The sequence below is a fragment of the Cyanistes caeruleus genome, chromosome 30, assembly GCF_971803275.1.
Source record: "Cyanistes caeruleus chromosome 30, bCyaCae1.hap1.1, whole genome shotgun sequence".
NCBI lineage: Eukaryota > Metazoa > Chordata > Aves > Passeriformes > Paridae > Cyanistes > Cyanistes caeruleus.
Genome location: NC_141730.1, coordinates 3,085,196 through 3,099,724, shown reverse-complemented (window position 1 = coordinate 3,099,724; position 14,529 = coordinate 3,085,196). Strand labels below are relative to the sequence as shown.

General features: G+C 50.7%; 1 protein-coding gene across 1 annotated transcript; it reads right to left on the bottom strand.

Annotated features, from left to right (window-relative positions):
* Nucleotides 1-1,790: 1,790 nt before the first annotated feature.
* Nucleotides 1,791-10,562, bottom strand: LOC111939578 (uncharacterized). The gene is made up of 9 exons (XM_023941859.2): nucleotides 10,320-10,562; nucleotides 7,710-8,075; nucleotides 6,275-6,562; nucleotides 4,931-5,041; nucleotides 3,695-3,771; nucleotides 3,397-3,462; nucleotides 3,218-3,286; nucleotides 2,351-2,410; nucleotides 1,791-2,262 (listed from the first exon to the last, which is right to left on the bottom strand). Exons 1-9 carry the CDS (start codon nucleotides 10,483-10,485, stop codon nucleotides 2,146-2,148), a joined length of 1,320 nt encoding a protein of 439 aa, XP_023797627.2. The 5' UTR covers nucleotides 10,486-10,562; the 3' UTR covers nucleotides 1,791-2,145.
* Between the last annotated feature and the right edge of the window lie 3,967 nt (nucleotides 10,563-14,529).

Below are 14,529 nucleotides of genomic sequence, written 5' to 3'. Positions count from 1 at the left end.
TCCCTCCAACCCCAAAAAATCTGGGAATTCTTTGTCCAACCCCAAAAAATCTGGGAATTCTCCTGGAATTCTCCCTCCAACCCCAAAAAATCTGGGAATTCTTTGTCCAACCCTAAAAAATCCGGGAATTCTCCTGGAATTCTCCCTCCAACCCCAAACCATCCGGGAATTCTCCTGGAATTCTCCCTCCAACCCCAAAAATCCGGGAATTCTCCCTCCAACCCCAAAAAATCTGGGAATTCTCCCTCCAACCCCAAACCATCCGGGAATTCTCCCCTCCAGACGCCTCCGGAGAGGCGAGTCTAGAATTCCAGGCTGGAATTCCTTCCCAGGAATTCCAGGAGAGATCTTTTGTCCCCGGGGGGGTCCCAAAGCGGCCGCCGGCGTCTTCCCACGGCCGGGGGGACAAAGGGACCCCCGAGACCCCCGCTGGGCCCTGACCCACTTCAGCCCATCCCCGTTAATTAATTCCGGGCATTAATTGGGTTATGCTAATGAGGGGGGTTGGGGGAAATGAGGGCGGGGCTGGAGGAGGGGTTTGGGCGGGGTTTTGGGCGGGGTTTTTTGTTGTTTGGGGGGGGGTTTGGGGGGAAATTTTTGGTTTTGGGGAGGGAATTTGGGGAAAATTCTTTGTCTTGAGGGGGTTTTAGGGGAAATTCTTCCCCCTTTTTCGAGGTTTTAGGGAAAATTCTTCCTCTTGAGGGAGATTTTTGGGAAATTTTTCCTCTTAAGGGGGATTTTAGGGGAAATTTTTCCACTTTGGGGGGGATTTTAGGGGAAATTTTTGGTTTTGGGGAGGGAATTTGGGGAAAATTCTTCATCTTGAGGGGGGTTTTAGGGGAAATTTTTTTAGGGAAAATTTTAGGGGAAATTCTTCCCCTTTATTGGAGGTTTTTGGGAAAATTCTTTGTCTTGAGGGGGTTTTAGGGGAAATTCTTCCCCCTTTTTCGAGGTTTTAGGGAAAATTCTTCCTCTTGAGGGGGTTTTAGAGAAATTTTTCCTCTTAAGGGGGATTTAAGGGGAAATTTTTCCACTTTGGGGGGGTTTTAGGGGAAATTTTTGGTTTTGGGGAGGGAATTTGGGGAAAATTCTTCGTCTTGAGGGGGGTTTTAGGGGAAATTTTTTTAGGGAAAATTTTAGGGAAAATTCTTCCCCTTTATTGGAGGTTTTTGGGAAAATTCTTCGTCTTGAGGGGGTTTTAGGGGAAATTCTTCCCCTTTTTTGAGGTTTTAGGGAAAATTCTTCCTCTTGAGGGGGATTTTTGGGAAATTTTTCCTCTTAAGGGGGATTTTAGGGGAAATTTTTCCACTTTGGGGGGATTTTAGGGGAAATTTTTGGTTTTGGGGAGGGAATTTGGGGAAAATTCTTCGTCTTGAGGGGGTTTTAGGGGAAATTCTTCCCCCTTTTTCGAGGTTTTAGGGAAAATTCTTCCTCTTGAGGGGTTTTTTTGGGAAATTTTTCCTCTTAAGGGGGATTTTAGGGGGAATTTTTCCACTTTGGGGGGATTTTAGGGGAAATTTTTGGTTTTGGGGAGGGAATTTGGGGAAAATTCTTCGTCTTGAGGGGGTTTTAGGGGAAATTTTTTTAGGGAAAATTTTAGGGGAAATTCTTCCCCTTTATTGGAGGTTTTTGGGAAAATTCTTCCTCTTAAGGGGGATTTTAGGGAAATTTTTTCCTCTTTGTGGGGATTTTAGGGAAAATTCTTCTTAATTGGGTTTTTAGGGAAAATTCTTCCCCTTTATTGGGGATTTTGGGGGGATTTCAGGAAAATTTTTTTCCCCTAAGGGGGATTTTAGGGAAAATTGTTTTCCTTTATTGGGGATTTTTTTGGGGGGGGAATTTGGGGTGGATTTTAGGGAAAATTGTTCTCCTTTATTGTGGATTTTCGGGGGGGGATTTTAGGGAAAATTCTTCCTTCAGCGGGGAATTTTGGGGTGAATTCATCTGTATTCGCACCAAAAAAAAAAAAAGGAAAAAAAAAAGAAAATCCCCAAATTTTCCAAACCCTAAAAAAACAAAAAACCCCAGAGAGAATTCCCCATCTTTCCAATCCCAAATCCATCCCCATCCACACTTCCCCACCCCCAAATCTTCGCTCCGGAGGTCGAATCTTGGGTGAAAAACCCCGGATTTCTGGATTTTTCCCTATTCCATCTGGCGGCCGCCGGATTTTCCGGGAGAAGAATTCCACAGGGACGGGAATTCCGGGGTTTTGGGGCCGGTGGGATTGGAGGAACCCGAGGGCCTGAAAATCCCGTTATCCTGCGAGGAAAATGGGTGGGATTTAGGAATTTTTTTTGGGAATTTTTTTTGGATCCCAAATAAAATTCCCGATGGATTTTCCCGTTACCTCCAAGTAGGCGGTGGAGACCAAAGCTCGGTCCAGCCTCTTCCTCTTGGTGGAGGAAGGCTGTGGGGGGAAAAAAGGGGAGGGAAAAGGAAAATTCCGGGTGGGAAAAGCGGGGTGGCGATCCCAAAATTTTGGGGGGGGGATTTGGGAATTCCTGAAAATCGGGGATTTGGGTATTCCTAAAAATTTGGGGATTTGGGATTTCTAAAAATCAGGGATTTGGGATTCCTAAAAATTGGGAATTTGGTATTCCTAAAAATTTGGGGATTTGGGATTTCTAAAAATCGGGAGTTTGGTATTCCTAAAAAAATTGGGAATTTGATATTCCTAAAAATCGAGGATTTGATATTCCTAAAAGTCTGGGAATTTGGTATTTCTAAAAATCGGGAGTTTGATATTCCTAAAAAATTTGGGGATTTGGGATTCCTGAAAATCTGGGGATTTGGGATTCCTAAAAATTTGGGAATTTGGGATTCCTAAAAATCGGGGATTTGATATCCCTAAAAATCGGGGATTTGATATTCCTAAAACTTTGGGAATTCGGTATCCCTAAAAATTGGGGACTTGGGATTCCTAAAAATTTGGGAATTTGATATCCCTAAAAATCGGGGATTTGGTATCCTTAAAAATTGAGAATTTGGTATTCCTAAAACTTGGGAATTTGGGATTCCTGAAACTTTGGGAATTTGGTATCCCTAAAAATTGGGAAATTTTATATCGGGAATATTTTGGTATCCCTAAAAATCGGGGATTTGGTATCCCTAAAAATCGGGAATTTGATATTCCTAAAAATTGGCAATTTGGGATGCCTGAAACTCTGGGAATTTGGGATTCCTAAAACTCGGCGTCGCTCCGGGTGATCCTCACCCTCCGTCCAAACTGGACCGTGGAGTAGACGGTGAAATTCCCGGCTTCTTCCTGCTGCCTGGGATGCTCCTGATGGGGAAAAAAGGGGAAAAATTGGGATGAGCCGATTAAAAAAAAAAGGGAATTTTGGGATGGGGAAGGGGTTGAAGAATCCCGGGATCCGTCGGGAGTGGCCGCACCAGTGTCCTGGGAGTGACCAGGGCGTAGACGGTGGCTCCTTCCCGGGCGGCCTCGCTGCTCCCGGCCTGGGAAAACACAAAAAAAGAGGGAAAAAAAATAAAAAAAAAAAATCTGGGAATGTTCAAAAAGGATCGAAATCCCGATTTTCCCAAAGCGGAAGGAATTTCCCCGTGGTTTGGGGTGTCCGAGGGATGGCCGGACAGGGAGTGACCAGGGGTCAGTCCCAGCTCGGAGCTCCAATTTCCCAAGGCCGGAATTCCCGGATTTTGGGTGGGAAGGGACATTCCCGGCACTCACGGGGTCCTGGCGGGGTTTCCTCTCTCCCACCTCGGCGTAGATGGTCAGGGGCTGCTCCGGGGGGGCTGCGGGGGGCTCTGTGGGAGCAGAATTCCCAGATTTTGGGGGTCTGGGGGTCAGAATTCCCAGATTTTGTGGATTCCAGGGGTCAGTTTGGGGTCAGAATTCCCAAACTGGGGTTCCAAGGGTCAGAATTCCCAGATTTTGGGGGTCCGGGGGTCAGAATTCCCAGATTTTGGGGGTCCGGGGGTCAGTTTGGGATCAGAATTCCCAGATTTTGGGGTTCCAAGGGTCAGAATTCCCAGATTTTGGGGGTCCAGGGGTCAGTTTGGGGTCAGAATTCCCAGATTTTGGGGTTCTGGGGGTCAGTTTGGGGTCAGAATTCCCAAATTGGAGTTCCAAGGGTCAGAATTCCCAGATTTTGGGGGTCCGGGGGTCAGAATTCCCAGATTTTGGGGGTCCGGGGGTCAGAATTCCCAGATTTTGGGGTTCTGGGGGTCAGTTCTGGATCAGAATTCCCAGATTTTGGGGGTCCGGGGGTCAGTTTGGGGTCAGAATTCCCAGATTTTGGGGTTCTGGGGGTCAGTTTGGGGTCAGAATTCCCAGATTTTTGGGTTCTGGGGGTCAGTTTGGGGTCAGAATTCCCAGATTTTGGGGTTCTGGGGCTCAGTTTGGGGTCAGAATTCCCAGATTTTGGGGGTCCAGGGGTCAGTTTGGGGTCAGAATTCCCAGATTTTGGGGTTCTGGGGGTCAGTTTGGGATCAGAATTCCCAGATTTTGGGGTTCTGGGGGTCAGTTTGGGGTCAGAATTCCCAAACTGGGGTTCCAAGGGTCAGAATTCCCAGATTTTGGGGGTCCAGGGGTCAGTTTGGGGTCAGAATTCCCAGATTTTGGGGTTCCAAGGGTCAGAATTCCCAAATTGGGGTTCCAGGGGTCAGAATTCCCGGATTTTGGGGTTCCAGGGGTCAGAATTCCCGGATTTTGGGCATTCCAAGGACCGGAATTCCCGGATTTCAGGCATTCCAAGGACCGGAATTCCCAGATTTTGGGGTTCCAAGGCCCAGAATTCCCAGATTTCGGACATTCCAAGGACCAGGAATCCCAGATTTCAGGCATTCCAAGGACCGGAATTCCCAGATTTTGGGGTTCCAAGGACCGGAATTCCCGGATTTCGGGCATTCCAAGGATCAGACCCTTCCCCCTGCTCGGGATCCTGCTCCGACATTCCCGCCTCACCTTCCCGGGAATTCTTTTTCCGCTTCCAGCAGCAGACGCTTCCCGCCAGGAGCAGGATCAGCCCCACGGCCACGGCCGCCGCTATCCAGGGGCCGAAATTCCCGGGAATCCCTGGAAAAGAATCCCAGAATCCCGGAATTGGGCTGGGAATCCGGGATGAAACCATTCCCAGGATTTCCCCCGGATCTATAAATTGAGAATTTTTTTTTTTTTATATTTTTTTTTTTTTGCCTTAAATAAAATAAATGATATATTTATTAAATTTATTAATATAAATTAAATTAATTATATAAATTAAATTTATTAAATGATATATTTATTAAATTTATTAATATAAATTAAATTAATTATATAAATTAAATTTATTAAATGATATATTTTATAAATTTATTAATATAAATTAAATTAATTATATAAATTAAATTTATTAAATGATATATTTTATAAATTGTAAATAAAATTAATGGATAATTGTGGGTTGAAGAGGTGAAAAATATTGGGGTTTATATAGGAATAATTAAGGATTAAATTAATAATAATAAAAATAAATAATAATAAATAAATATGAATAAATAATAATAAATAAATGTTAATAATTGTAATAATAAGTATAAACAGCCATTTTTATCTATGCAAACAAATACATATTTTATATCAAAGATATAATAAATATAATATATTTATCTATAATTTTATGTAATATACATAATATTATATATAATATATATTTATTTTATATATTTATTATCATTTATATAATATATAAATGCATTTTATATTTTATCATTTGCATTTTATCCTTTAGAATTTGCGGTTTCTATTTTATATTTTATCATTTGCATTTTATATTTTTTTTATTTTATAATTTGCATTTCATCTCTTATCTTTTATCTTTTATCTTTTGCATTTTATATTTTTTATTTTACTTTTTGTCTTTCGTCTTTTACCTTCTATGTTATTTTAGAATTTGCATTTTATACAAACCGATAATAATAATAATAATAATAATAATAATAATAATAATAATAATAATAATAATAATAATAATAATAATAATAATAATAATAAATTAATATAATCATAATAATAAATATAAATATATAATATACTAATAAAAAATAATAATTTTTATCAAATAAATATCGATTTATCACAGAACACACCCCAAAAATTCCCCTTTCACCTTAAAAACCCAACCAAAAATCACATTTTTCACACCTACCAAAACCATTTTTTCCCACAAAACCTCACTTTTTTCCCCCGAGAACCCCCCGTAAAACCGGGAATCCTCCTGGATCCCCGCAATTCCCACGGAAAATTCCAGAACTGCATGGGAGAGCTCACCTGGGCAGGTGAGGGAGGCTCTGGCCACGCCCCAGCCCAGGGCGTTGCTGACGTTGCAGAAGCAAATTTGGGGTTCGGCGTCCTCGGGGATCCTCCGGGTGAGGCTGGACGGGGATTTTGGGGATAATTCCGGGGATTTTGGGGATGATTCCTGGGATTCCGGGGGTTCCCCGGGACATTCCCAGCTGTAGGAGACGTTCCCGGGGCTGGAGCAGAGCAGGGACAGGAGGCACCAGCCCGGATCCCGCGCCAGGACCCGGGATTCCAACCGCGGCTCCTGGACGGGATCTGCGGGGACAGATGGACACGGGGACAGATGGACAGATGGACAGATGGACAGGTGGACAGATGGACACGGGGACAGGGATGGATGGACAGATGGACACGGGGACAGGAGGCACCAGCCCGGATCCCGCGACAGGACCCGGAATTCCAACCACGGCTCCTGGACAGGATCTGCGGGGACAGATGGACAGATGGACAGATGGACAGGGATGGATGGACAGATGGACAGAGGGACACGGGGACAGGGATGGATGGACAGGTGGACACGGGGACAGGAGGCACCAGCCCGGATCCTGCGACAGGACCCGGAATTCCAACCGCGGCTGCTGGACGGGATCTGCGGGGACAGATGGACAGATGGACAGATGGACAGGGATGGATGGACAGATGGACAGAGGGACACGGGGACAGGGATGGATGGACAGATGGACACGGGGACAGGGATGGATGGACAGGTGGACACGGGGACAGGAGGCACCAGCCCGGATCCCGCGCCAGGACCCGGGATTCCAACCGCGGCTGCTGGACAGGATCTGCGGGGACAGATGGACACGGGGACAGATGGACAGATGGACACGGGGACAGATAGACATGGGGACAGAGGGACACGTGGACAGGGATGGATGGACAGATGGACATGGGGACACGGGGACGGGGATGGATGGATGGATGGATGGACAGATGGACAGGGTAACAGAGGGACAGAGGGACACGGGGACAGAGGGACAGATGGACACGGGGACAGATGGACAGATGGACACGGGGACAGGGATGGATGGACACGGGGACAGGGATGGATGGACACGGGGACAGGGATGGATGGACAGAGGGACACGGGGACACGGGGACAGGGATGGATGGATGGATGGATGGATGGACAGATGGACACGGGGACACGGGGACACGGGGACAGGGATGGATGGATGGATGGACAGAGGGACACGGGGACAGAGGGACAGACGGACACAGGGATGGATGGACACGGGGACAGAGGGACAAGGACAGGGACAGGGGGACACGAGGACAGGTGGATATGGGGAACAGAGGGACACGGGACAGATGGACAGGGGGACACAGGGACAGGGGGACACGGGGACAGGTGGATATGGGGAACAGAGGGACAGACGGACAGACGGAACCCGCCGCTCACCCAACACGGCCACCCTGAAGCACCGCTCGAAAATCCCCGAGGAATTCCCGAACTCGGCCAGGAAGGTCCCGCTGTCCCTTCTGAGCGTGGGGGACACGCACAGGGAGAGAATTCCCGGATGGAATTCCACCCTGCCGTGGAAGGATCCATTGGCACACGAGACGTGGCCGGTCCTGGTGGCCGTCAGGATCCGCTCCCGCCCTCCCGAATCCATCTTCACCCTCCACTGGAGCTCTGTCCACTCCCACGGGGGCTGCTCCGGCTCCAGGCACAACGATTCCCCGGTGAGCACGGCTTGATCCCGGCATTCCGGGGATCCTGGGGTGGATCCCGGGGAGTTCTGGTGGGGGCTGAGCTCAGGAGAGGCTGCGGAGGGGACACGGGAGCTGCTGGGGCCAGCGAGGATGGGCTGGGTCTCCATCCTCATCCCAAAAATCCCACACCAACCTGGGCTGGGTCTCCATCCCCATCCCAAAAATTCCACACCAGTCTAGGCTGGTTCTTCCCCATCCCAAAAACTCCAAACCAGCCTGGGCTGGGTCTCCATCCTCCTCCCAAAAATTCCACCCTCTCCCCATTATCCCAAACTGGTTCTGCGCCTGTTCCCCATCCCCATCCCAAAATTTCAGCTCCTTTCCCGTTTTCCCAGACTGGAAAAGGCTTCGTGTCCCATCCCAAAAATTCCGTTTTCTCCCCATTATCCCAAACTGGTTTTGTGTCCGTTCTCCATCCCAAAAATTCAGCTCCTTTCCCGTTTTCCCCGACTGGTTTTATGTCTATTCCCCATCCCCATCCCAAAATTTCCGCTCCTTTCCCGTTTTCCCTGCCTGTCCAAGCCCCCATTCCCAATTCCAGGGGTTCCACTCTCTCCACACCAGCCTGGGCTGGGTCTCCATCCCCATCCCAAAAATTCCACCCTCTCCCCATTATCCCAAACTGGTTCTGCGCCTGTTCCCCATCCCCATCCCAAAATTTCCGCTCCTTTCCCGTTTTCCCAGACTGGAAAAGGGTTTCCCCATCCCAAAAATTCCGTTTTCTCCCCATTATCCCAAACTGGTTTTGTGTCCGTTCTCCATCCCAAAATTTCCTCTCCTTTCCCATTTTCCCCGACTGGTTTTATGTCTATTCCCCATCCCCATCCCAAAATTTCCGCTCCTTTCCCATTTTCCCAAACTGGTTCTGCGCCTGTTCCCCATCCCCATCCCAAAATTTCCGCTCCTTTCCCGTTTTCCCCGCCTGTCCAAGCCCCCATTCCCAATTCCAGGGGTTCCACGCCATCCCAGACCGCTCCATCTCCCCATCCCAGGGAATTTCACCCCCTGCCCCCCTTTTTTCTTCCTCTCTCAACTCCGAGTTTCTCTTCTCGGGAGCGGCCCCCGGATGTCGAAGGCCCCCAAAAATAAAAAACCCACGGAACATCCGCGGGGCCGAGGCCGCTTCCTGCGGCTCCGTGTGGTCAGGGCAGCTCCGGGGGGGCCCCTCAACAGCTCAATCCCCCCCAAAACCCCGAATCCCACCCATCCCGGGGGGGTTTTCCAGCAGGAAAATCCTCCCTGGGGCACATCCAGAGCCGCCGGGATCGCTCTGGGAACTCCAAAATTTCCACCGGCTGCGGCTCCCGAGGTTGGTCTTGGTGCGGGGACACCGGGAAATTCGGGAATTCCAGAGGCTGGAGCAGGGAAAAGTGGGGAATCCTTCCCTGGAGGAGCGGGAGCGGGGATTATTTGGCTTTTCCCAGCCCAAATTCCCTGCAGGACGCGGGAATTTTCTTTTCCTGCTGCCTGGGAGGTGTTGGGGGGGGTCTCAGCCTGGAGAAAAGGGGGATCCAGGGGGAATTTTGGGATTTTCCAGGGGGGATTTGGGATCTGAGCTCAGGGAACGGGGCCGGGACCAGAGGGAACGGCCTGGAGCTGGGCCGGGGGAGGCTCAGGGTGGGAAATTTGGGGAAATTCCTGCTGGAAAAGGGAAAAAAAGGTCTCGGAGAGGGCTCAGGAAGGGTCGGATCCCCATCCCTGGAGGTGTCCGAGGAATTCCTGGGATTCTGGGTGACCAGGTGGGAGTCGGCCAACCTCAAAAATCCCGGGATTCTGCAAATCTGGGAAAAAAATGAACCCGATGCCGAACCCCCGGCAAGGTGCGGCCAGGAAATATTTTGGGAGATGCTCCAGGGCCCGTCCATCTCCCGAATCCCGCTGTTCCCCTTCCCCAAGCCCCCAAAATCGCTGTTTTTAGGGGCAAAAAAAAAAGACCCACGACCACCAAATCCTGTGAATTTTCCTCAAAATCCTGGGAAAAGCGGTTCAGCAGGGGGATTTGAGTTGGGAAAAAGAGGAAAGGTCACAGCTGTGGGGTTTCGGGAAGTGTCGGGACAGGGAAGTCGCGACTTTCAGCTCAGTTCCACACCCCAAACGCTGCTCGGGAAGGGGAAGCGACCCCGCCTCAGGGCCCGGCCGGGCTCGACCTCCCCCGGGGCAAAAACGAGGTGAGAGAACCGCGGAAAATCCCCCCCACCCCAAAAAAAAAACCGCGCTCGGCCCTTTCCTTCACCCCTCAAAACTCCTGAATTTCCATGGAATTCCCGAAATCCATCCCGGAGCGACCCCTCCTCACCTGGGCTGGGGGCCAGGGCCAGCAGGGCCAGCAGGGCCAGCAGGGTCAGCAGGGCGGGGGGACAGCGGCGACCCCCGGGTGGGGACACGGACACGGCGGGGGGACAGCGGCGACCCCCGGGTGGGGACACGGCGGGGGGACAGCGGCGACCCCCGGCTGGGGACATCGCGCGGGGACCCCCCCGCAGCAGCCGCGGAAGGTGCGGGGACCCCTCGGGGCTGGCGAGTGCCCGCCGGGGACTTCCTCCCCTCCTTCCTCCTCCTCCTCCTCCTGGTCGGCGTCACCCCCCAGGCCACCCCTCTTGCGGGGGGGACAGGGAGGCGCAGCTCTCGGCCCCCCCAGATTTGGAGGGGGTGAATTTGGGGTGGGTTTTGGGGTTTTTGGGGTTTTTTTGGGGGGTTTTGTTTTTATTTTTGCGGCTGGCGGGTTCTGGGGTTCTCAGCTCGGAGACTCCAGCAGAAGGATGGGGATTTTAGGGGATAGGCGGGCACCAAAAATGGGTTTTGCGGCTCCGAAATTCCCGTTCCAGCACCGAAATTCCCGTTCCAGCAGCAAAATTCCCGTTCCAGCAGCAAAATTCCTGTTTCAGCCCCCAAAATTCCCGTTTCAGCCCCAAAATCTTCCTCATTCCAGCCCCCAAAATTCTCATTCCAGCCCCAAAAAATCCCTTTCCAACCCCAAATCCTCCTCCGTCCAGCCCCAAAAATTCCCTTTCCAACCCCAAATCCTCCTCATTCCAATACCAAAATTCCAGTTCCAGCTCCCAAAAATCCCCCTCGTTCCATCCCCAAAAATTCCCGTTCCCACCCCAAAATCCTCGTCATTCCAGCCCCAAAAATTCCCGTTCCCACCCCAAAACCTCCCCGACTTCCCAGACGGGCGATTTTTATGGGATCTCCCCCCTCTCATCTCCCCCATCCCGCATTCCCGAGCCGCCAGGGAGGGAAAATCCAAGGAATTCGAAGCGAGAGACCGGGAGGTGGCAGCAGGAGACCGCGAGCGGGCGGGGGGGTCCCCGAACCCCATCCCGGGATCCCAAATCCCATCCCGGGATCCCAAACCCCATCCCGGGATCCCAAACCCCATCCCAGGATCCCTGAACCCCATCCCGGGATCCCCAAATCCCCGCGGGAAAGGGGAACCGGGAAGAGCCCAAATCCCATCCCGGGATCCCAAATCCCATCCCGGGATCCCAAATCCCATCCCGGGATCCCAAACCCCATCCCGGGATCCCAAACCCCATCCCAGGATCCCAAATCCCATCCCGGGATCCCTGAACCCCATCCCGGGATCCCAAATCCCTGCGGGAAAGGGGAACCGGGAAGAGCCCTGGGGTCCCAAATCCCATCCCGGGATCCCTGAACCCCATCCCGGGATCCCAAACCCCATCCCAGGATCCCAAATCCCATCCCGGGATCCCTGAACCCCATCCCGGGATCCCAAATCCCTGCGGGAAAGGGGAACCGGGAAGAGCCCTGGGGTCCCAAATCCCATCCCGGGATCCCTGAACCCCATCCCGGGATCCCCGAACCCCATCCCGGGATCCCCAAATCCCCGCGGGAAAGGGGAACTGGGAAGCGCCCTGGGATCCCAAACCCCATCCCGGGATCCCAAATCCCATCCCGGGATCCCCGAATCCCATCCCGGGATCCCAAATCCCTGCGGGAAAGGGGAACCGGGAAGCGCCCTGGGGTCCCAAATCCCATCCCGGGATCCCAAATCCCTGCGGGAAAGGGGGACCGGGAAGAGCCCTGGGGTCCCCGAGGCTCCCCCAGCCCCAAATGAAATCCTGGAGCAGGGAAAGGGCGGGTTCCGGTGGGAAAAGGGTCGGGATAATGTGGGAAAAAGATCGGGATCAGACAGGAAAAAGGACGGGATGAGATGGGAAAAGGGCCTGGATGGGACTGGAAAAGGGTCGGGATGGGAAAAGGATCGGGATGAGACAGGAAAAGAACTGGGATGGGAAAAGGGTTGGGATGAGATGGGAGAAAGGCCGGGATAAAATGGGAAAAAGATCGGGATCAGACAGGAAAAAGGACGGGATGAGATGGGAAAAAGATTGGGATGGGAAAAGGATCGGGATCAGACGGGAAAAGGATCGGGATCAAACAGGAAAAGGATCGGGATCAGACGGGAAAAGGATCGGGATGGGAAAAGGATCGGGATCAAACAGGAAAAGGATCAGGATCAGACAGGAAAAGGATCGGGATGGGAAAAGGATTGGGATGAGACAGGAAAAGGGATCGGGATCAAACAGGAAAAGGATCGGGATCAAACGGGAAAAGGATCGGGATCAAACAGGAAAAGGATCGGGATCAGACAGGAAAAGGATCGGGATGGGAAAAGGATCGGGATCAGACGGGAAAAGGATCGGGATGGGAAAAGGATCGGGATCAGACGGGAAAAGGATCGGGATGGGAAAAGGATCGGGATCAGACGGGAAAAGGATCGGGATGGGAAAAGGATCGGGATCAGACGGGAAAAGGAAAAGGATCGGGATCAAACAGGAAAAGGATCGGGATCAAACGGGAAAAGGAAAAGGATCGGGATCAGACAGGAACAGGATCGGGATGAAACGGGAAAAGGATCGGGATCAGACAGGAAAAGGATCGGGATCAAACGGGAAAAGGATTGGGATCAGACGGGAAAAGGATCGGGATGGGAAAAGGATCGGGATCAGACAGGAACAGGATCGGGACCAAACGGGAAAAGAGCAAACCCAGGGATCCGTGGGATCAAAAATTGGAAAATCCCGATTTTCCCCAGGCTGGGATGGCTCCCTCCACCCGCCAGCAACCTTGGGGTTAATAATTAATTATCAATCCAGGCATTAATCCATCCCCCTTAATTCATTACCTCCAATTCATTAATTAACCCCCTCCCAATTAATTATCCCCTGAAATCCCGGGCGGACAGATGTCACCTCCGACAAATCCCCGACGAAAACAAGGAGATTCCGGGAATTAGCGCCAGGAAGGGCCTGGGAGGAAAATTCCAGAGGGAAAAACAACACCCCTGGAAATCCCTGGAAAAGCCTTGGGATGATTCCGGAGCGGGATTCCCGCCCTCGGAGCCGCTCCCGGGGGTTTTGTGTCGTCCCCCCAACCGCTTCCCAAGTTTTGGGGTTTTTTTTTGGCGCCACGAAATTCCCGGATTTTCTCTCCCCGAGTCGGGAATTCCGGGAGGAATCTCCTTCCTGGAATTCCTGGGTGAGCCGGGCTTGGAATGCGGAGGGATTTTTCCAAGCTCGGAAATCCTGGAATTCTGGGATTCTGGAATTCTGGGAACTTTGGATTCTGGAATTCTGGGGTTCTGTAATCCTGGGATTCTGGAACTTTGGATTCTGGAACTCTGGGATTCTGGAACTCTGGGATTCTGGGGTTCTGGAATTCTGGGAACTTTGGATTCTGGAATTCTGGGGTTCTGGAATGCTGGGGTTCTGGGATCTTTGGATTCTGGAATTCCAGGATTTTTGGATTCTGGAATTCTGGGGTCCTGGAATTCTGGGAACTTTGGATTCTGGAATTCTGGAATTCTGGGGTCCTGGAATTCTGGGATTTCGGGGTTCTGGGATCTTTGGATTCTGGAATTCCTGGATTTTTTGATTCTGGAATTCTGGGATTCTGGGGTCCTGGAATTCTGGGATTTGAGGGTTCTGGGATTTTTGGATTCTGGAATTCCAGGATTGTTGGATTCTGGAATTCTGGGGCTCTGGAATTCTGGGATTTTGGGGTTCTGGGATCTTTGGATTCTGGAATTCCAGGATTGTTGGATTCTGGAATTCTGGGATTCTGGGGTTCTGGAATTCCTGGGTCCTGGAATTCTGGGATTTCGGGGTTCTGGGATTTTTTGGATTCTGGAATTCCAGGATTTTTGGATTCTGGAATTCTGGGGCTCTGGAATTCTGGGATTTGAGGGATCTGGAATCTTTGGATTCTGGAATTCCAGGATTGTTGGATTCTGGAATTCTGGGGTTCTGGAATTCTGGGGTTCTGGGATCTTTGGATTCTGGAATTCCAGGATTTTTGGATTCTGGAATTCTGGGGCTCTGGAATTCTGGGATTTGGGGGTTTTGAGATCTTTGGATTCTGCAATTCTGGAATTCTGGAATTCCAGGATTTTTGGATTCTGGGATTCTGGGGCTCTGGAATTCTGGGATTTTGGGGTTCTGGGATCTTTGGATTCTGGAATTCCAGGATTTTTGGATTCT